Here is a 23826-nt window from a genome sequence, read left to right on the forward strand (position 1 = left end):
CGACGCTGAGCCTGTGCGCGCGCGCCCGGGCGGGCGGGCGGGGAGGAGGCGCGTCCTCGGCGGGGAGCGCTAGAGGCGGAGATAACACGCCGGAGGGAGACAGCGATTGGCCGTTAGGAAGCGGCCAGAGCGGAGCGGGGGAGCTGCTGTTATGGGGAGGGGGGGGAACACGGGCGGTGCGCGCCCACCGGACCTGGAAGGGCCGAGGGAGCCCCGCTGTGCGTGTGTGCGCGTGTGCGCGCGTGTGTGCTCAGGGGCCCCGGGCGCGCGCTCCCACGGAAGAGGAGCCCGCGGTGGTCGGTCGGTCGGTCGGTCGGTCTCCGCTCGCGCACCCCCGCGGCTCCGCGCGCGTTGGTTGGGCCCGCCGGCAGCCGTCGCTGATTGGCTGTTGCCGGGGGGCGGGGCGGGGCTGGGGGCGGGGCGGCGGCAGACGCTCGACCTCCGTGGGTCTCCCTGTCTTTTCCCGCCATGTCGTTCGTAGCGAGTGCCAGGTCCGCGGGCGCGCGACGGCGCCGCCGGGTCACCCCGGGCCCCGCGACTCGGCCTGGGTATTCCGACTTGGCTCAGGGGGATGGCTGGGGCGAGGGCGAGGGCGACGAGGACGAGGGATGCGACCAAGTGGCCCGCGACCTGCGGGCAGAGTTCTCAGCCGGGGCGTCGTCGGAGCCCAGGAGGGCCCCGCTGCTCCCGCCAGTCGGGGACGGGTCGCCCGTCCTGCCCGATAAGCGCAACGGCATCTTCCCGGCCACTGCGGCCGCCAGAACCCAGGCTCGGCGGTGGCCCGTCCAGGTCCTCTCCATTCTGTGTTCGCTGCTCTTCGCCGGCCTCCTTGCTTTCCTCCTCGCCATCGCCTACCTGATCGTTAAAGGTACTGACTGAAGCCCCAGGCCCTTGTGAGTCTGTCCGGAGGAAAGTCGAGCCGGTGCACCGCTCGCCCCCATTCACAGTTGCCTCCCCGAAGCTTTTCCCTCGAAACTGTACCTTTCCTTAGTCGTCCTCCTTTTGTCTTCTCTCCCTAGATGGAGGACCCTGCTCCATAATGAGAACCGTTTAGAAAGGATCTGACTAAATCCACACTCTAAAGGAATGTAAAGGCATGGAACACTTGAGTTGAGACGTTAGCACGGCTGTTTTCTCACAGAGTCCCTACTTTTAAAAGGTTCATGAAAAAGTTCATATGGCAATAGGCTGTAGATGTGCTAAGGTTGGTTCACAAATCAACAGAGAGAAATTGGAGGACAAAGATTTCTTTCCCGCATCCCAAATTTCTACTTTTTATAGGCAAAATAGCTTTTCTGTTCTGTGTTTGTAACGAGGTAGAGTTACTGCCGGACAGAGTCTTCTGCTGGGTCAGAAATTGACATACTGGCCAAATAGGAATGCCCGAAAGACATTCTTCAGCCCTTCCCCGTTCGGATTTGTTGTATGGTTTAGTATTCATTATAGTGGACAGACATTTGAATTTAGAGTTAATGGTATTGACTTTTGCCAATTTATTGAGAAATAGAAACCTCAAAACCGAGTATCGTGTATTAAAACGATTTAACACTTTGTCACTCCAGTGTTACCTTTACTAATGAAAACTAAATCAGATGCAGTTAGCCCTTGATCAGGTTACCATTGTTTGATTTTTGTGGGGAAGATAGATTACTTCTTCACAACATATTATTGGCTGTTAACTATGGGCCTTAAAAGTTGGCCGGGCGGTGGTGGCGCACGCCTTTAATCCCAGCACTCGGGAGGCAGAGCCAGGCGGATCTCTGTGAGTTCGAGGCCAGCCTGGTCTCCAAAGCGAGTTAAAAAAAAAAAGTTTAGCTGCTGGCCGGGCGTTGGTGGCGCACGCCTTAAATCCCAGCACTTGGGAGGCAGAGCCAAGCGGATCTCTGTGAGTTCGAGGCCAGCCTGGGCTACCAAGTGAGTTCCAGGAAAGGCGCAAAGCAACACAGAGAAACCCTGTCTCGAAAAAAAAAAAAAAAGTTTGGCTGCCATTGCTTCAAATCTGTCACACTCTTGACCATTTTTTTTTTTTACTTCAACCCTGATAGTTTTGTCATGCACACAGTTTATTTTTCTTTTGTTATATAAAGTTATATGCCCATAAGTAGAAGTTCATCACGAAGGACATTGGTGTTTTGGACACTGGAGCAAGGAACTGAAGTCAAAACGATGCTCTTAAATTTCTTTTGTACAAACTTTGTTCAGCACAACCAGGAGATAAACACTATTCTCATATTTATGAGTCTTGTAAAAGCATTTGCTTGCTGAAGGTGACATAGGTCGTAAATCAGAAGTTGAACCCAGCTCTGACTCCAGGGTACTTTTGGCGGTTGAACAGTTTGGATATTCATGTCGTGAAGAAATACTATTCTACCCAAACCTCTCTTTGTGTTTACAGAATTGCATGCAGAAAATTTGAAAAATGAAGATGATGTAGATACTGGGCTGTTAGGTATGAACTGATCATTTTTTTTTTTCATCCCATCACTTACTTTTGCTTTTCTAAATTATATTTAAGTTATACAGGTTTGGGGATAAAATATTTTATATATACCATGTGTAGTTGATTCATTAGCATTTTTTCATATATATGGTTGTGGTAAATGTTATTAGACCTCCTTTTTAGATAGACATTTAGCTATTTTCCATAATTTTATAATGGGTCACTAATGCATGTTTACAGAATTCAACATAACTGCATTACTTGGGTCCAGCAAATACTTAAGTCATTTCTAATTATGTTTTGAAAAAGGCTTCCTATACTCCTTCAGGAATTTAGAACTTAACTTGCTCACAAATGTAGCCAACATAAATAGTATATGCAACAGACTTCAGAAGAATTTAATGTTCACATGTTTTTATACAAAGCAGTTTCTCTTGAAATACAAATTTTAAAGTAATTATTGGCCATTAATGTCCAGGTGAGTTTCTAGAGTCCAAATGTCATACATCATGTAGTTTATTGCTTTCTAGTGAAGCCCGTTATTGATGATATCTTTCTCTCTCACAGATGACTTTGAGTTTAGAACTTTACCTATTTGATGCATTTTATTTTTAAATTCAGGACTGAGGAGAACAACTTTTTATATCAGAAACATCAATGCCAAGACAGAAACCTAAGAGCCTCTGATCAAAGAGAGTAAATACAGTCAGTGTCAATACATTTATTCAATCAGATTCATGGGAATTAATTTTAAAGTAAGCGTAGTTTGGCTTATAGAAAGTATATCTATTATAGCATGTGGACAGTAGTTTTTTTCCAACAGAAAAGCATTCTTTAAACAATCTGTTTCAGTAGTAGCAATTTGCTTAGCATGCACATATTCTGATCTCTAGCATCACCAAAATAAGAAAACACCCGTTTCAGAGAAGCACTGCAGAGATGATTAAGTTCTTGATAGAATTTAGGTGATTGTGGTAATGCTTGTCCTTATATTACTCTGAGCTTAAATTCTTGTGGTTGATATATTGAGCACCCCAATAAACTTATCTTGGGGTCAGAGAACAGAACAGCCACTATATTAAAGATAGGTTTTGGCAGTGGTAGCACATGCCTTTAATTGTAGTATTCAGGAGGCAGAGATCCATCTGGATCTCTGTGAGTTCAAAGCCACACTAGAAACAGCCAGGCATGGTGACTCACGCCTTTAATCCCAGGAAGTGATGGCAGGAAGCAGAAAGGTGTGAGGACCAGGAATTAGAGCCTTTTTTTAAGCTTTTAGGCTTTTGAGCAACAGTTCAGCTGAGATCCATTCAGATGAGGCTTCAGAGGCTTCCAGTTTGAGGAAATAGGATTGGCTGAGAGGTTAGCTGTGGCTTGTTCTGTTTCTCTGATCTTTCAACGTTCACCCCAATACCTGGCTCCGGGTTTGTTTTTATTTAATAAGACCTTTTAAGATTCGTGCTACAAATTCTCATCTGTTGGAGAACAAATGCACAGCAAGTTCTGCAGAATGCTTTGAACTGACAGGCCTCTGAGTAAACTTTCCCTTAACAAGGAAATGTCTAGGGAATTATATCCTTATCCTTTTTATAATTGATATAAAAGTTTGAAATGAAGACATGATGAAGCAGGGTAAGTTTTGAATAAACTTGTTGAAATTTTCAACTAAGTTAAAGTGTCATGTATTGTTTTAGTTTTGGTTTTCTATTGGTGTGAAGAGACACCATTACCGTGGCAACCCTTATATAGAAAACCATTTAATTGGGGTTGGTTTACTGTTCAGAGGTTTAGTCCATTATCGTGGTGGGAAGCATGGCAGCATGCAGGCAGACATGGTGTGGAGAGGTAGCTGAGAGTTCTACATCTGGATCAGCAGGCAGGAGGAAGAGAATGAGGCACTAGGACTGGCTTCTGGCTTGAGCATCTAAGACCTCAAAACTCACCCCCAGGGTCACACCTACCCCAACCAGGACACCTCCCAATAGGGCCACTCCCTATGAGCCTGTGGGGACCATTTCTTTCAAACCTCCACATGTACCCCTTTTATGTGAAAATAATTTCATCATTTTGCATTATTTACTAGGTATTTTTGTTTATTACTAGTAGATCTGTTACATTAATATTTCAATGAGACACATTTAAAGTTTATCACAGAACTGCTTCAATATTTTAATAGTAGGTTGATTTTTTTTTCTTTTTTTTTTTCTTTTTTAAAGATTTATTTATTTATTATGTATACAGTGTTCTGTCTGCACATATCCCTGCAGGCCAGAAGAGGGCACCAGATTTCATTACAGATGGTTGTGAGCCACCATGTGGTTGCTGGGAATTGAACTCAGGACCTTTGGAAGAGCAAGCAGTGCTCTTAACTTCTGAGCCATCTCTCCAGCCTCCTGATTTTTTTTCTTTAGAAAAAGAGTAATTTGAGCCCAGTAAGTACACTACCATGAAAAGAATTCTCTTTCTATAGACATAAAAATTTTGAATACTGCAGAGCCAGGCAGTGGTGGCGCACACCTTTAATCCCAGCACTCGGGAGGCAGAGCCAGGCGGATCTCTGTGAGTTCGAGGCCAGCCTGGTCTGCAGAACGAGATCCAGGAAAGGTGCAAAGCTACACAGAGAAACCCTGACTCAAAAAACCAAAAAAAAAAAAAAAAAAAAAAAAAAATTGAATACTGCAAATATTTTTGAATCTTAGTCTAGGATTGGGATAAAACGCAGTATGGTAAGAATGTAGCAACATTAGCAGCATTTCTCTTTTTGACATGGATAAGAATCAGTCAGTTTGCTTGTGTGTGTATGTGTATACACACGCTTTTGGGTTATGATTCAGCCCAAGGTTGAGTCCAAGGACATTTAGCTTTTATGAATCATTCTTGTGTAGGTACTCAAAGGACGATGGGTTGAAAACTACTTTTAACTTCTTGAACTAATTGTTGTGTGTCTCCTCCTCCCCACATACACACTTTTCTTTCTAAACTCATTTTTCTGAAAATATATTCAAGGGTGATTAAACCTCAAAAGTAGGGGCAAGAACAGTGCAGTGGTTAAAAAAACACTTGCTACTCTTACAGAGGACACCAGTTCTGTTCTGAGCACCCATATGGTGCTCACAGTCATCCCTTACTCTAGTTCCAAGGGGTGTGGCCTGACCTCTGTGGGCACCAGGCACACAAATGATACATATACACACATGCTGGCAAAACACTCATACATGTAAAATAAAATTTAAAGGGACATGGGTGGTCTAGAGAAATGGCACAGTAGTTAGGAGCACTTGCTGCTCTTGCAGAGGAACCAGACTCAGTTCCCAGCACCCAGAGTAAAATAGATATTAGGAAAACCTCAATTCTTCCTTAAAGTGAAAATTTACCTAATCTCAAAATTTGATTTTTCCAATGTAAGATCTTATAATTAAACCCACAAACTATTAAGGAAGAATACAAGTATTTGTACCTGTGTGGGATAATGCAAATATTTCACCCAAACATCACTAATACGTTACGTCTGCTGTAGTACCATCTTTGAAAAATTGTATGACCTCATTAAAGAATAACTAGGGAAAAGAGAAACCAAAGTCAATAGACTGGAAGGATGTAACAAAAAAAAATGACAGTTTATCTGGGTTTGGATTATGGGTGTTTGTTTTTCTGTTTTCTATAATAATGAATCAAATGTAACTGTCAAGAAGAAAACTACTTTAAAAAGAACAAGCTTTAGCCAGGCCTAGTGATGCATGCAGAGACAGGAGAATCAGACATTAGCTACATAGCAATATCAAGGCCAACCTGGTCTATAAGACCCTTTCTCTAAAAGTAGCTATAAGAGAAAAAAAAAAGCACAAATTCAAATTGATTTGAAATTGCATGTTTTACAGTTTATATTTTTAAGATTATGCTAACATTCATACTATGAATATGCCAAAAATATTAATTTATTTAAACCACTTATGTCCATCAATATGTTAGTTCCAAAAGTATGATGTGACTGTTTCATCTGGTATATTGAAGAAGCAGGTGCAGTGAACATAGAGTGAACAGAATTAGCCATTAGTTGTTTGAAGCTGAGTGGTAAATACATATGAGTTCATACTTTTCTCTTAACTTTTTAATACAAAAAGTTTTTAGAAATGCAGACAGTTGCTAACATATTTATTTGAAAAGTAAGCATACCTTGAAACTAATGTATTTTGAAAGATGCACTAACGAAATGATTTGAGTAGGAAATCTGTTCTCTTCCCTGTCGGTGCATTAGTTGAAAACATTGAGTCCAGTAAGTGTCAGTTGATGGAAAAGATGAAGTTTCCTCATTATATCAACTAAAAAATGGAGCTAAAGAGAAGTTAGATGTGTGTTCTTAGTTCAAGGTCTGTACCTTTGATAGCAGTACACACTGAAAATCTGTAATAGATGTCTGTATAATGTGCTGAGTCCAGAATGTTATTTGCAACATTTTTTGTAATAGTGAAAAGGCTGAAAAATATGTGGTAAGACTGTTAACAGTGTGTACTGATAAGAAAGGCCTTCAACTAAGACTGCTCCATGAGAAAAACAAAGTCAGAATCTTATTTCTGGGCAGTACACTGAGAAAAGAACTTCAGCTGAGTACTTGTGTGTTATGTTCTCAGTATCTGCTAGCTTTTACAAGATGCCGGCAAGCTCCTAGTTAGCTGTAGGGATGGCATAAGTCACTTTGCGAAAGAAGACTTAACTTCATTTTTACGTGCTTTCAGTTTTCCATCTTAAGTAAATATTGAGTTAAATGAGTTTATAAATAGTATTAAAATGTTACCTGAGCTTTCATTTTTGGAGCTATCTTGACAAAATTGTTGGGAGTTAACTTTTGTGGCTTTTTTGCTTATTTATAGATTTATAGTTTCATAATTTTCAGAACCATAGGCACTATTAGACTACAATTGCAGTGTAGCCTTAGCCTTATCATTGTGACATGACTTTCTAGTCATGCAGCTGTTTATTACTTTAGAATGAATATAAAAATAACTTGAATGTCCTTGATGAAATTGTACAATAATAATCAGGATGGATATCTCAAGAATATTTTTTGCTTGTGTGAATAACAATTCTGTTTCTTTATGAAAAAAATTCACTTATTTAAATAGTAGCTAGAGAAAAATGAGATGGCTACTCACAAGAATAGTTTTAGTAAATTTGATGGGTGTGCTCTGAAAGTTCTGAGATAGAAAAGTCTGGTTGATTTAAGTAGCAAGATACTGAAATAGTTTTAAGTGATATTTCCTTCTTTACCTTTATAAGGTATCTTGAAGTTTCATCATTTCATAGCAGTCTATAATCTTGATTTTTCTTGATTAACATTTATTTTAGAAATTTTATATAAATTATACTAATCTTGGAGTTAAGTAACAGATAACACTTACTTGCCAATACAGACATTGCTAAATTGAAGTTCATAAAGTTTGTAATTTCTGCCATGTTCTTACTAGGTAACAAGAAGGTTGAATTTCAGCCTTTACTATATAATTCTTGGTCCCAAGTTGGGCTAAGACCCTAGAGCCTTGAGTTTTGAAATTGAGGTGCATTCTGACGACATTTGCTGAAGTGAGTTACTGTTGAAACATCTTGCGTTCTATTTTGGATGTCCTTTTAGATGTAGCACTTAAACCATAGGACCATTGCTATTTCTGTACCCACTTAGAGGTATCTGCACAATGATTTTTGGGCCAACTGCCAAGATGTACAAAACCACATTCCTGTCTGGTGTACAGCTTTTTCTGGATGGCTGTGACAGGAAGCCCAACAGCACTCTTGTGTCAATGCAAGGTTCAGTGCAAGCACAAGCACATTTACTCAAGGTAGGAACATCTTTCTATGGTTTTCTGTTCCACATAAACAGCTCATCTGTATTCCAAAGTTTATTCATTTTTTTTCTCTTCAAGAAATTTTTTTTGGGGGGGGGGGTTTCGAGACAGAGTTTCTCTGTGTAGCTTTGCGCCTTTCCTGGGACTCACTTGGTAGCCCAGGCTGGCCTCGAACTCACAGAAATCCGCCTGCCTCTGCCTCCCGAGTGCTGGGATTAAAGGCGTGCGCCACCACCGCCCGGCTCTTCAAGAAATTTTAAATTTACCTTTCTATCCCTGATTAAATCTGTATACTGGCTTTGTAATGTTACAACATACAAGCCAGAGATAAAGTATTTCTCCTTTCCCTTGCATGTGCTTGTGGGGTAACTTTAAAAAAAGGGTGGGGTGGGAAAAGGGGAACTGTCAGCATTTAGGTCAGTATTTTTCTTTTCTTTTTTGTGACAGGGTTTCTTGTGTAGCCTTGACTGTCCTGGAATTAGCTCTATAAACTAGTCTCGAGCAAAGTCGTGTGCCACCACTGCCAGGCTTTACGTCAGTCTTTTAAAACACTTCTGCACTTCCTTATGTTTAATTACTTTGCTTTTTACATATCAACATTGTTGTCAGTGTTATTAAGCTTCAGGATTTACAAACAGCACAATGACCATATTTCTTACCTGCTTTCTGGTAAATTATTCTGTAGTACACCATTTTTGGGTAGCCAGGAAATTGCTATTTCTTGTCACCCTTTGGTATTCTTTGTGTTTCCTTCTGGAACTCTGAAAGTATCTCATGTAAACTTTAGTAAGATTATACATTTTTAAACTCCCCTTATCAAGAAGCAGTCAGAGCTGGGCAGCACTCTGGAGGCAGAGGCAGGTGGATCTCTAAGTTCGAGGCCAGCTTGGTCTACAGAGTGAGTTCCAGGACAGCCAGGGCTACACAGTGAAACTCTGCCTTGAAAAACAAACAACAAATAAATAAACAAATAACTGGGTGTGGTAATGCATGCCTTTAATCCTAGCACTTGGGAGGCAGAGGCAGGCGGATCTCTGAGTTTGATGCCAGCCTGCTCTACAGAGTGAGTTCTAGGACAGCCAGGGCTACACAGAGAAACTCTGTCTTGAAAAACAAACAACAAATATATAAATAAACAAATAACTGGGTGTGGTAGTACATGACTTTAATTCTAGCACTTGGGAGGCAAAGGCAGGCAGATCTCTGAGTTCGGGCCAATCTGTACTGTATTCCAGGATAGTCAGGTTTACACAGAGAAACTGTGTCTCAAAAAAAAGAAAAAGAGCAGTCAGAATATGAGATACATACATTATGGTACAACTTCCCTGCCCCTCTTCTTTTCAGAAAGGATAGTCTTACTAGAGAAACAATTTTGGAACCTGGGTTGACTTTTACCTTTTTTGAGACAGGGTTTCCGTGTAGCCCAGGCTGGCCCTGAACTCTCTGCGTATGGGAGAATGGCCTTGAACTTCATATTCTGCTTTCACCTCCCTAATGCTAGGATTACAGGCATCCCCACCACTGAGGATAGACCTAGTATTTTGTACATGATGCACAGGTAGTCTGCCAGCTAAACTATATTCCCAGCTATATTTCATCTTAACTTTTTAAAATAAATTTTAAAAATCACATAAGCCATGCGTGGTGGTACATGTCTTTAATCCTAGTACTAGGGGATACAGAGGCAGGTGGATGTCTGAGTTCAAAGCCGGCCTGGTCTACATAGTGAGTTCCAGCATAGCGAGAGCTACATGGTAAGACCTTTTCTCACCCCCCACCCCAAATCATATGTGTCAAAATTGAAAATACTCACGAAATATACCCAGGAATAGGCTTCTCCTGTTCACCATTCTTCTTCCTACAGAGGACCAGTGTTAAATTCTCAGTCTTCCCTGGGATTTTTTTTTTAATATCTTAAGTAAAATATATATGTATCCATATGTAGTGTATATACTGTATATGGATATAGATGTACTATATTTGTATATGTCTAGATATAGCACACATATCTCTGTCTAGATTAAATTTGTAAGCGTGTTTTCCTGTGTAGCTCAGGTGAAGACTGCTTCTTGCTTAGAGTCCTGAAGTCACAGGTCTATATAACCATGCCATTTTATGCCTTGTTCATTGATATGTTTTAGAATTTATTGTGTATAGTGTGTGATATGAATTCAACCAGTTTTCCTTTTTCTAGATAGTATTGAAATGTTTTGTGGCTTAGAGGAGTTGCTAGTGTTTAAATTTAGGGCCTTCCATCTGCTAGGCAAGGATGTTACGATTGGGCTACAATTTCTACCCCACGTTAACATTTTTATTTATTTGTTTTTTAATGACAAGATCTTGCTGTATTATAAGCTAACTTACTTGGCTTTTCTTCTAAATGTATTTTGTTCCTCAGGGTCCATGTGACTAATTGTTAAATACAAGGTCCAGTAGCATTCAGTATTTGGTAGTAGTCTGCTATTGAAGATTACTGTCTAATATATAAATCTTAGAATTAACTTCACCTGGCAATGGTAGCACACACCTTTAATCCCAGCACTCGGGAGGCAGAAGCAGGTGGATCTCTGAGTTTGAGGCCAAGCTGGGCTACAGAGTGAGTTCCAGGAAAGGCTCCAAAGCTATGCAGAGAAATCCTGTCTCAAAAAAAAAAAAAAAAAGAATTAACTTCAAGAATCATAGCCTTGATCTGAATTCTGATGTTATCTCCTTAGAGACCTTAGCGTATGTAAAATTTATTTTTAAAAAAATGTTTTCCCGCCGGGCAGTGGTGGCGCACACCTTTAATCCCAGCACTCGGGAGGCAGAGGCAGGTGGATCTCTGTGAGTTCGAGGCCAGCCTGGGCTACCAAGTGAGTTCCAGGAGAGGCGCAAAGCTACACAGAGAAACCCTGTCTCGAAAAAAAAAAAAAAAAAATTTTCCCAATTGGTAACTACTAATTTATTTATACTCTTATTTTCTTCTCACCAAAATTACTCGGTGAAGCCAAAATGTTTTCCTTTTTATTCCCGTTACTTAGTACTGTACCAAATACAGAGTAGTTCCTTTGTATTTTCCTGAGTAGATGTAATGAATTAAACTTACGAAAGACTTTAAAAACTTGAAGTTAAAATAAAACTGGGGACTGGAGAGATGGCTCAGCAGTTATGTGCTGCTCTTGCAAAGGAGCAAGGTTTGTTTCCCAACACCCATGTGGCGGTTTACAACTGTTGGTCACTCTGGTTCCAGAGGATCTGATACCTTCTGACCTTTGCAGGCACCAGGCATACATATGGTACACATAAATATATGCAGGTAAAACACTTATACACAGGAAATGAAAATAAATAAATTTTAAGAAATGTAACTATACTACTAAAGAGAATTGGATTCATAACAGTTCCTTACCCTCTAATATCCTTAATGAATTGAGTAGTATCCAGAAATTTTCAGATCAGTTTATTCCTGGGTCCTGTCACTTTGTTTATATCTTCTAGTGCTTTCTAATCCTTATCCCTCAACTTGGGTTCACTATATTATCATGCTTTTGATTTGATTGATTCCTGTAAGAAAAAAGTTCTAAATTGGTCAATTTGAGTTCCCAACTCCTCGGTAAGTTGGAAGTCAACTTTAGTTTAATACTGAGCAAGGATGAAGAGCCAGTATTTTCATAGGAAAATTATGAAGACTTGGAGGTATTCCACAATTGGTTGATAGGTCAAAAGTGCTTGTTTTGGAATGAAAGAAGGCACTTAGTACAAAGCAATAGCAAATGCCAGATACTGCTCATGAAGTTCAAACTGTTAAAGACATGCTAAGAGTAAATTGTTTTGACTATTTTTGCTGTAGTTGAATGTCATAAGATCAAATTTTATATTTTTAGTAGAATTTGTCTTCACTTGCACATATAATAATTTCATTAAAATATTTAATGATACAACCTCTAACTGCGTTCCTGTAATTTTTTTCTTTATGTGGGTTAGCATGTGCTAAACTCAAATCTCTTAAGAAATTTACATCAGTATCTAGACATGAAGAGCCTAATTGAAATTATTTTACTAATTCTTTCCCTCTCTTCCCATTAAGGGTTCTGGTCTCTGCTGACACTGTCTCTAACTGCTGGATTCTCCTGTTGCAGCTTCTCCTGGACAGTGACTTATTTTGATTCTTTTGAACCAGGAATGTTTCCACCTACTCCTCTTTCACCTGCTAGGTTCAAGTAAGTGCTTCTGGGTTTGTTAGTTTATTTTTTTGTTTGTTTGAGGTGTTGGGTGTGTATGAGTGAATCTGAGTTCTCTTAAACACAGTAAAGTTGAAGAATCAATAAACTGGGATATGTTGAAGATCTAGATTTCAGTATTAAAACAATAACAACACAAGATTTTTCAGCATTGGCCTCGCCTTTAGGTGAAGAATATTTTAAATTCCCTATCTAAATAATGTACATTTAAAAAATACTGAAAATCATATTTGTATGCCTATGAATTTGCATTTGATGTGGATAAATATTTAATTCATAATTAAATATTCTAAGAGTTACACCTAAGAGTGGAATACCGTACTATAGATTACTTGGTAGCATTCAGTCAGAAAGCTTATTTGGCTAAGATGGAAAAAGTTTGAATTTATATTGCTTTGCTGCCCATTACAGCAGTATTTTTAGTAGAAGTCTCTATCAATCTTGTGTAATGTGCTCATTTTTCTTTTATTTGTATTTGACTTCTTCCCTGATTGCTAGTCTTGTATTTCCAGCTGTTTTGGCCTTAAGAGTTTTGAGGATTAAAGAGTTTTAGTGTTCTTCTAAAGATCTATTAACTAATTATATTGTATTAAGTTTTGATAAATTAATTTTTTTATTAAATTGTAAGTAGAAATAAGGAACCTCTTGTCAAATATTTATTAGTCATTAAAATGATAGTTTTAGATCACATACTTTGTGTACTTGATTGTCTAGTATTAAAAAGTTTTAAAGCACTTATAAAATATATTTTAGTATGCTGTGTTAATGTTAATTTTTACTAGTAAACACAAAATTTAAAATACAAAATTATTTTATGTTTATTCAAGTGAAATTTAAGTATACGTTCAAGTATACACATAAACACAAAGTTTGAAAATGAAAATATTGCCCTCTAGTGTTCATGAAAATAGACAATTATTTCACAATGTCTAAGTGTGTATTCTCCATGTAACCAGTAGAGTGAGTCCTTGCACAGGAAAATAGACTCTTCCTTACGAAAATGTTGAAATCTTAAGACTGTTTACTTAGAAATGAGATATTTTTCCCTAATGTATAATATAATGTTTTAATAAAAAGCTTTATAATATGTTATTATCTTATCTTACTACCTAAAATAAAGTTAATATAAACATGTTTCTTGCTTGCTTAAAAGTAATTCTGATTCTTTATTGAAAGATATTAAAATAGCCTTATGGATATAGCTCAGTTGCTAATGTGCTTGCTTAGTGTGCGTGTGGCCCTTAGTTTCCTCCCTGGCAGTACATAGTGTGTAGTGGTGCATGTGTGTAATCCCAGCTAGTTCAAGGCCATTCTCGGACTACATAGCAAGTTTGAAGTCAGTCTGAGCTACATGAGACCTTGTCTCAAAAAGAGACAAATACAAGTAAGTGTGGGTGTGTGTGTGTGTGTGTGTGTGTAGATAATGGAAATAACCTATGAAAATTACTACCAACATTTTAACGTATGTTTTTTCATTCTTTCTGTGCCTTATGATTATTTTAGAAATGGGAATTGGGATCACCATGTATATACTATTTTTCATGATAGTCAAAATTCAAAAATGTAATTGTTTTATTTAAATAGTCTTGATATTCTTTTTTCTTTTTTTTTTCTTTTTTTTTTGGTTTTTCGAGACAGGGTTTCTCTGTGTAGCTTTGCTCTTTTCCTGGGACTCACTTGGTAGCCCAGGCTGGCTGCCTCTGCCTCCCGAGTGCTGGGATTAAAGGCGTGCACCACCACCGCCCGGCTGATATTCTTTATAGAATAAAACATTTTAATAAAAGAATAACTAATTTCAAGGGAAAAAAAATCAAGGCTCCTTTTCTATGACTTGCATTTAACTGAAACAAAATTCTTAATGAAATAAAGTAACATTTCTTGCTATTTAGTAAATATGAGGTGAAAATATAAAATTAGCAATCTGAATAAATAATATAGCTTGATACTAAAAATGAAATACTTGTCACTTATTTTTATTTAACAAAAATTGTACTACATTTTATTTAATTGTGTGTATATGTGTGCTGTTGCCACAGGTACACATGTGTGAAGGTCAGAGGACACTTTGGAGAAGTCAGTTCTGGCCTTCCACCATATGGGTTCTAGGGATTGAATTCAGGTCTTCCGAGCTTGGCCAAAAGCACTTACCTGCTGAACTATCTTGCCTTCTACCAGTGTATTTTTTTAATTTGGCTAAGTTTACAAATGCATGGAGCCATCTTCCTGTCAAAGTCCATTAAGTACCTTTTTGAAACTATTGCTTTATCTTTTATTTCTAAAAGTGCTATGCAAAAGTGAAAATTTTGCCCTAATATACTTCTAAAATAATTACATGGAGAACTATGTCTTAGCTACTTGGAATTGGCATTGTTAAAGAACAAAGCAGAAGTTTGGATTTTGTGGAGTATCTACAGTATTCCTTAGTTGTCATTAGGTTATAATTTACTATAAGTCTTGTATAATTCATTCTTTTTTCCCCACAATGTCTCATCAGTATCTCCAACTCACTTTCCTCATTCATTGGGTCTTATGAGTGGGTTCCAAGCAGGCAATCAAGTGTATGCATCGTCATTGCTTTATGTTGTGGCATCTACATAAGGCACCTCCACACAAAATTACCGTATACAAAGAGACCTTTGAGTTATTTTGAGGTTCATTTTAGGAAGGCTAGTGGCAGAACCAGACATTTTATTTATTTAAGTCTTTTGTGATTGGAGAGGAAGTTAGGTAGGATATCTACCTTGAAGCTGAATTTTTTCTAAAAGTACAACTTTTAAACTAGTAATTTAGTACAAGAGATGTCTTAGGGACTCCAAATAAAGATTATAGAGGAGCCAAGTTTCTAAGCTCGCCATAGGTGGTACCATTAGTAATGTTCTTCCATTTTATAACATGAAGAAACCGAGTCCCAGGACCTGAAACAGCTTGTACACTCCAATTATTTGCATGTAACCTAATGCATCTGACTACTTTTGTTTTGCCTCATAAACTCACTGACTTCTACATTATAAAATAAACCAATAGGAGAACTTTTACTAATTGTGACTTTGTTGACACCTAACTGAGCTTTTATAGTATGGCAAAATTTTGCCTCTACAGTGTTGCTGTATAGAGTAGCAACTTTTTTTTTTTAACATCTATCCTCAGCTTCACTGTTCTCCCTAAGTCAGTGACACTTTCTAATTTAAACTGCACACATTTTACATTACCTCTATACAGGCACCATCTAGTGGTAAATGGTCTGTCTATAGGCTTGCAATTATTTCACATGCTAAAGATAAAACCATGTAATTACTGAAAAATCTTACCTATAGTACAAATATTACTCTGTAGACTAGTAATAAATTTAGTGGGAAATGGAAAAAAAAATCTGTTGGTGAATTGAAAAAAATGTCCATTGGGTCAGAAGTCCATATATTCCTATAACCTTTGTGGGGTTATAAAACCAAAATAACCTAGGCGTTCCAAAGTAAGTTATTTCTGTTTTATTGGTGTTACATTTTACATTTAAAGTGAATTTGTATAACCTAATCATAGGTCTGGTGGACTTCCATAGTTAATTAGCTCAAACATTGTGAAGGGAGTTACAAGTTATACTAAGAAGCCTTTTTTATTCTTCTTCCAGTGCTGGGCATTGAGCCTAGGGCCTTCACTTGCTTAGCAAGCATTCTACCATTTGAGCTATATTCCCAGCTGTAAAGAAGTATTTTATGTCACAAAGATAATTTATTATTTTATACTATGAATATACATCAAGATTTATTTCCAAGGAGAGAAAAAAGTTTGTGCTTATAATTACAAGACTAGGAGAACTCTATTATGGAAATAAGTGCTGCTAGAGATTTCAAAATTCCAATCTTAAGCTGATCAAAGATTAACTAGCAAAATGGCTCAGCAGATAAAATTGCTTGCTGCCAAGCCTGGTGACCTGAGTGTGATTCCCTAGGAGGAGAGAATCAGTCCTCAGAGGTTGTCCTCTACCTTCACTTTCATACCGTGGTATACCTTTCCCCAACTAAATAAACATGATTTAAAAAGTTTAAGATTTCTGGTGTATTGTGTATTTGAATCTAAAGCTTAGATTGAATAACTTAACTAAGAAACATTTTAAATAGACTTCCTGCTTCTGCTAAGTAACACTGAAGAAATGACATGCTGTAGTCAATAGCATTGCAGATATGGAGGCTACTTCAGCTCTTAATAAATAAATCTTTAGCCACCTTCTATGATAATAGCTCAACTTGAATCTCACAACTAACAGTGAGCCTACTTGAGGCTAACTTGTTTTAAGAATTATTGAGACCAAGGTTGGATAAAGCACAGGGACAAATAGCCAAACAAATGGAAACACATGAACTGTGAACCAATGGCTGAGGGGTCCCCAACTGGATCAGTCCCTCTGAAAGGGTGAGACAGTTGATTGGCTTGATCTGTTTGGGAGGCATCCAGGCAGTGGGACCGGGTCCTGTGCTCATTGCATGAGTTGACTGTTTGAAACCTGGGGCCTATGCAGGATCGCTTGGCTTGGCCTGGGAGGAAGGGACTGGACCTGCCTGGACTGAGTCTACCAGGTTGATCTCAGTCTGTGGGAGAGGCTTTACCCTGGAGGAGGTGGGAATGGGGGGAAGGAGAGGGGGCCGGGAGCAGGGAGAACAAGGGAATCGGTGGCTGATATGTAGAACTGAATTGTATTGCAAAATAAAAAAAAAAAAGAATGATCTACCATTTGCAAGGGTAAGGCAGGAGGCCTGCCATGAGATCAAAGTTAGCCTGGGGGTTACATAGTGAGTTCTAGGGGAGCCTGAAACTAGAGATCCTGTCTCTAAAAACAAATTATCTCCTCCTTATGCAGTTTAATAACCTTGAATATCTTTGTTTACAATATGAACTTTTGTTAAAAAGAATTACAGTAGTAACAGGGCTTGTCTCCGACTCTTTTACTGGCTTTTGGTACCCTACTCATACTGGGTCACTTTGTCCAGTTTAATACATGGGGAGGTGCTTAAGTCTTACTGCAGTTTGAACAGAGGGTGGGTGGTTGGGGAGACTGGGAGGAAAGAGGGGGGGACTGTGGCTGGGATGTAAAATAAATAAATTTATTAAAAAGTAACAAGAAAAAGACTTACTTTAAATGTTTGTAGATCACTTTTTAAGTTTGTGCTTATGTCATCCCTCAAATTTTGAAGCCATTTGGAGTTATCATAAACTAAGAAAACATATTGCATTCTTATAACTTGACTCACTTTTAAATCACAGTATTTGTGCCTCAGATGCATCTTGAATATGAATATATTTATTTCCCAGAATGATGCATGTTGGAATACATATGTTCATTTTATAGAAATCGGCATAAATTCACGCCTGTTTTAAAAGTTTGAAATTTGTTGCTTTCCAGTTACATGATTGTTTTATTGCTTATTTAATATTAGATTAATAGTCAAGACAAATGTTAAAATTATCAGATTAACAATTTCTAAAACTGATATGGTTAAACAATGGTATAATCTGTCCATAAAAGCTTGTTTAAAATACAGTCTACAGAATTAGATAGGCAATCCATAGTATTTCAGTTTTGAGGTAAAACCCAATGAATATCTGCTGCCTTCCTGACAATGTTGTCTTTTTTTAGTCTAAATAATTGAGTTACTTTTTAAGTTTTTTTGAGACAAGGTTTTTCTACGTAGCTTTGGAGGCTGGCCTGGAACTTGCTCTGTAGACCAGGCTGACCTCGGACTCAGAGTTTGGCCTGCTTCTGCCTCCCTCTGAGTGCTAGGATTAAAGCCATGCGCCACCACCATCCAGTGAGTTACTCACCTTTCTATTGCACTCTCAACCACAGATATTTGATACATACCTTAATTTCAGAAAGTGCATTTTAAATTTAGTAAACTTAACATTATATATGCCTCATTTTTAAATGCACTGCTTTGGATGTTATTTAATGTGCTGTGGTTGATATATTGTGCATCAATAAATTTATCTGGGGGTCAGAACAAAACAGCCACTATATTAAACATAGGTTTAGGCAGTGGTAGCACGTGCCTTTAATCGTAGCATTCAGGAGGCAGAGATCTGTATGGTTCTCTGTGAGTTCAAAGCCACACTGGAAACAGCCAGGCATGGTGACACACGCCTTTAATCCCAGGAAGTGATGGCAGGAAGCAGAAAGGTATATAAGGTGTGAGGACCAGGAACTAGAGCCTTTTTAAGCTTTTAGCTTTTAGCAGCAGTTGAGCTGAGATCCATTCAGATGAGGCTTCAGAGGCTTCCAGTCTGAGGAAACAAGGTCAGCTGAGGAATTGGCAAAGTGAGGTTGGATGTGGCTTGTTCTGTTTCTCTGGTCATTCAGCGTTTACCCCAACACCTGGCTCCGAGTTTTTTTATTAATAAGACCTTTTAAAGATTCGTGCTACAATGTGAACAATTGGGAGTTTGAAAAGAACAAGATTGTTGGTGTTTGTTCTTTTTTTAAATCACTTATTATTTTGATAATTCTTTTATAATCATATGATGCTTTTACATATTTTTCTGGGAAGCATTCGATATGTAAATAGATGCTGAGAGTTGAATTTTCATGGCCTTTATGGGTCAATGTTATTTTAACTTGTTATAAGGAACAGCAGAAAAAAATAGAATATTAAATATAAATTTCCTGGAGAATTCTGGATTTTAGAGCTGACATTACTTTGTTATATACTACTCTATATTGCCTTGAAGCCTTGTTTATTTTAAATGTGTTACTAGGATTATTCTGTAGCTTCTCATTACTCTTTACATTGTAGTTAAAAAAATACAGAATGAGTAGAGTAATATAGCATTATAAGAAAATGTTATTTTGGGCAGTAATGTAAACCTTGTAGATCAAGAAAAGTTGATTTAATGTTTAAATTAGAAGTTTCTCTTCCAAGCACACTAGATGTAACATTGATCACAATGAATTAACTCTATCATACAGATTTTGGAAAGCTGCCTCCTTGTTGAATCAAATTCATTATTATCATGAACTAATGAAACAGATGTCAGATGGCTAATTGCAGTAGGAGAGAAAAGCTACTGACAAAAGAAATAGATCATGGACTTGGCTTTGATATCTGAGTGTCATGAAGACTCATTAACTAGGGACTGTTTGGAGCTTTCAGTTGCAATGAATATACTAATGACTATATTAGTGGTAGCATAATGTGGTTTTTTTTATAAGAGTAGGGTTAAAATACATGCATGTTTTATAAAATATATTCCATGACTCCTGAGTGAATAATGTATAGATGAAACAAAATTCTTTAAGAAATTATGTTAGCATTCATTCTTGGCTTCCTTGTTTTTATAACATGATCTAGCTGATTGTTTGCTATTACACTTGGTGTGCTGTTAATGTGTTATTTGTGAGTTGTTTAGAAAAGTACAGGCAGCACTAAGAATACCGAGAGAGGTCCTTTGAACCCCCTTTTGTGTGTTCAGCAATTGTCTTAGGGTTTCTATTGCTATGAAGAGACACCATGACCACTGTAACTCTTATAAAGGAAAACATCTAATTGGGGCTGGCTTACAGTTCAGAGGTTTAGTCAATTATTATGGTGGGAAGCAATGCAGCACACAGACAGATATGGTGCTGGAGAGGTAGCTAAGAGTTCTGTAGCTGGATAGGCAGGCAATAGGAAGAGAGTATGACACTGGACCTGGCTTGAGCTGAAACCTCAAAGCCAGTGACAAACTTCCTCCAGCAAAGCCATGCCTACTCCACTAAGGCCTCACCACCAGTAATGCCATTCCCTTTGAGTCACTGGGGGCCATTTTCATTCAAACCACCACAATAATATTCATAAATTATGAGAAGCAGTCTATTTATTATATTAAAAAGTGTTTTGAAATCAGAGAGGTGGTGTTAAATCCAGCCTATGCTGTTTACCCCAGAAGAATTCTTGATCAAGTCAATCAACAACTAATATAAGTTGACTAAAGGAAAAGATAAGGTTAAATAGAAGAGAAGGTCTAAGGAGATTGCTCAGCAAGTAAAAGTGCTTGCTATTCTTTCAGAGGATCAGTGGTCCATTCCCAACACACAGATCTGGTAGCTCACAACTGCCTGTAAGTCCAGCTCTAGGCGATCCAATTCCCTTTTCTGAATTCTGTAGGTACCCCCACATATGGGCACATACCCCTCCCCCTGCAAGACATACAAACACATATTTATAATAAAAATCTTCCTTTTTTAAGCCACATAATGTCATAGGCAAAGATGAATGGTGCCTAAGCCCAGTTTAGCTCCTCTTTTCTCTCCTTCCTCTGCTCTTCTTCACTCCTTGTGCCCCTTCCCTTCCTGATAGCTTTCTAAATTTGGGGGTTAGCATTTAAGCAAATTGTTTTTTAAAAATAAATTAAAAAATTATTCCTATCATTTTTTTTTAATTCTAGTTCACAGTCTTATTACTGTGATATATCAAAAAATCAGTTTTGCAATATTTTTGTGTCTTTCTTAAAAGTAGTAAAACCTTGTGAGTGTATATTTGTGTAGTATGTGTATTATTTCTGTGTATGTACTTAAATGTTCAAAAATTGTATCCTATTCAAATATAACTATATGTAAAATTATGGTAAACAGTTTAAGCTTTTTAGTACTTATTCTAAAGATAGTTTAATTCTATTTGAAATACAAGTATACATATTCATTTATGCATATGTAGCACCCTAATGTGACTGCTGCTTGAGCACAGTATGTGTGTATGTGTGTGTGTGTAAAACATTGGGAAAAGTTTTTTTATCCTACCTGATTTCTTATTTGAGTTAACCATTTTATAAAAAAAAAAAATTAAGTGTATAACATCCAGTCTTTAGGATTATTGATTAAAACAGACAAGTTTTATAAATATTTGTTCAATTTTGTTGTTTAAAATTACAATGATTTTAAAGTTTGCACATAGAAAACAATAGGCTTATCTTTCTGAAGAAATTATCTATTTAAAAATCTCTTTGATAATTTATTGCCAAATAGTGAACCTCATATTCATTTCAGATGAGCTAAGCCTTAATGCAAAAGCAGTAAGCAAAGAGGCCGACTTAAGTCTGGTATTCTCACTCTTTAAGTATCCTCCTTCCTGCCCTCTTTTCTAATTCCTCCAGACTTAACACTAGTCCTACTGCAGCCTACCTGCATTCTTCCCATCCCATCTCCATTCCTTTGGTACTCCATATCTTGATGAAGACCCAGGATCTTCCCAGTTCTCTCTGGCAGCCCCTTTCAGCCTCTCCTTGTAGAATAGCTCTCTACCAGGGAACCACAGCCACCACACATAGCTGGGACTCAGTGGCCCCACAGTCAGCCACATCTTGGTCTTGCACATTTTGAGCCATTTTTTTTCTTTTTATGTTTATGTGTTTATTTTGTGTATATGTAGTTGTGTTTTTGGAGGTAGAGGACAACTTGGGTTCTGTGATCAAACTTGGTGGCAAGCACTCTTACCCATCTAGCCAACTTGTGGACTCTTTTTTATTACGTATGTGTGCATGCATGTATGTACAGATGACACAGCATGTGTGTGGAAGTCAGAATACAACTTTCTGAGTCTTCTGCCAGCCATAGGTTCCAAGTATTAAACTCAGGTATTACGCTCATGTAGCAAGTGCTTTTACTTGCTGAGCTATCCTGCCAGCCCCACTTGTTAGAATATGTCATCCTACTAGAATAAGCAAAAAATTTATCATTGCAATATAGTTAATGGAATAATTAGAAAAATATAAGCAAAACTCTTAAAGAAGCATCAAGAAAAATTACAGGCACATAAATTTTGTGAAGTAGTTGAAATTCACAGTAATCATAAATAAGAGATATTTCTTTGCTGTTATTTAAAAACTTGTTGGAAACCACTGCAATTAAATAAATAATCCTATTAGGTTGAAAGCTGAAATTTGTGTTAAAGTCTAGCCCACTCACATAGTCTCAAAGGAATAGCTTCTTTCTATAACTGAAAAAGAATTACATGTGCAGGATAAATACTTGGAAAAACATGTCCTTTTAAATTAGATCTAAGAAAGAACAAGAGCAGGGAGACAGAGTGCTATTTAATGCAAAACTTGTTTGTAATATAACAGATTATATTATTGCTACACAGGATGGAAAGCCATTAAAAAAAAAACTGAGGTTCAAGTTCAGCACTTTGTACTAATGGAATTATATATATTTGTTAACCAGGACAAATATATTTGCTTGTTGGTTTGTTTTTAAATTTTGTTTATATTTTGTGTGTGTATGTGTGTGTGTGTGTGTGTGTGTGTGTGTGTGTGTGTGTGTGTGTGACATTTGTGCCTTTTGTTCAGGTGCCCAAGGATGCTAGGGTATAGGATTCCCTGGAGCTGGTGTTACAGGCAACCTAATGTGGGTGCTGGGCAATTCATTGGAAGAGCAGAAAGTGCTCTTAACCACTTTAGTCTTCAAGAGAACTTTTGAAAAAGAATTTAAAATGTATGATGCCGTTTTAATCTTGCAAGTGTCTAGTATTTTTTAACTTATACATTAATGTGTAAAACCTTAGGAAAACTCATTGTGATGTCTCAAGCATTTTTAGTAATATCTTACTAGTTTTCTCATACCAAATTACATGTTCTCTTTTTTCTTTGTTTCTCCTTTTTCTCTAGGAAACTGACTGGACATTCTTTCCACATGGGCTATAGTATGGCGATTTTGAATGGCATTGTAGCTGCTCTTACTGTGGCATGGTGCCTCATGTAAACCCACAGTAGGGCAATATTGTTGGTGAAAGTCCTGATTGTTTTATAATAACAGAAATGAACATTGCCTACTCAGAAGACTATGAAATGTGATTCAGATACATACGTCATCATCATCATCATCATTATGGAAGACCTTATAGAGCATCATTTCAGATACTAGGCAATGGGAATATTTGAGTACTTTCAAATACTTTCTTAAAAGTATAAGATGTTTACCTCATCTTTTTACTTTTGTTTATGTAGTTTTATAAGTTACAGAAAATATTTTAATGGAAATCAAACTTGGAAACTTGAATACAGTATAATGCCTCCATTTCTATGTATACTCCTTTTTTTTTTTCTAACAAATGTTGATGTTACTGGTTGAGATAGAAGTATTTCTTATTTATATATTACATTAAAAAAAAACACTGCAAACCTGCTGAACCAGGTTCCCTGGGTTGGAAGCCAGCCTGTAGCTGCACAGTGAGACCGTTGCAAGAAAAAGAAGAAAGAAAACAATGCCTTTGCTTTTAACATTTTATAGAAACTACATCAGTGTCTTTGATAATCAATAGAATGCAAATGTACATTTATATTTTTTATGGAGTATACCTAGGGGTTT

At 37.7% G+C, this 23826-nt stretch overlaps 1 protein-coding gene across 1 annotated transcript; it reads left to right on the forward strand.

The window, feature by feature from the left end:
• Nucleotides 1–418: 418 nt before the first annotated feature.
• Nucleotides 419–23535, forward strand: Arl6ip6 (ADP ribosylation factor like GTPase 6 interacting protein 6). The gene is made up of 4 exons (XM_059260477.1): nt 419–868; nt 2396–2449; nt 12344–12476; nt 23127–23535. The coding sequence occupies exons 1-4, from the start codon at nt 469–471 to the stop codon at nt 23218–23220; spliced, it is 681 nt and encodes a 226-aa protein (XP_059116460.1). The 5' UTR covers nt 419–468; the 3' UTR covers nt 23221–23535.
• The last annotated feature ends 291 nt before the right edge of the window (nt 23536–23826 follow it).

The sequence above is a fragment of the Peromyscus eremicus genome, chromosome 4, assembly GCF_949786415.1.
Source record: "Peromyscus eremicus chromosome 4, PerEre_H2_v1, whole genome shotgun sequence".
Taxonomy (NCBI): domain Eukaryota; kingdom Metazoa; phylum Chordata; class Mammalia; order Rodentia; family Cricetidae; genus Peromyscus; species Peromyscus eremicus.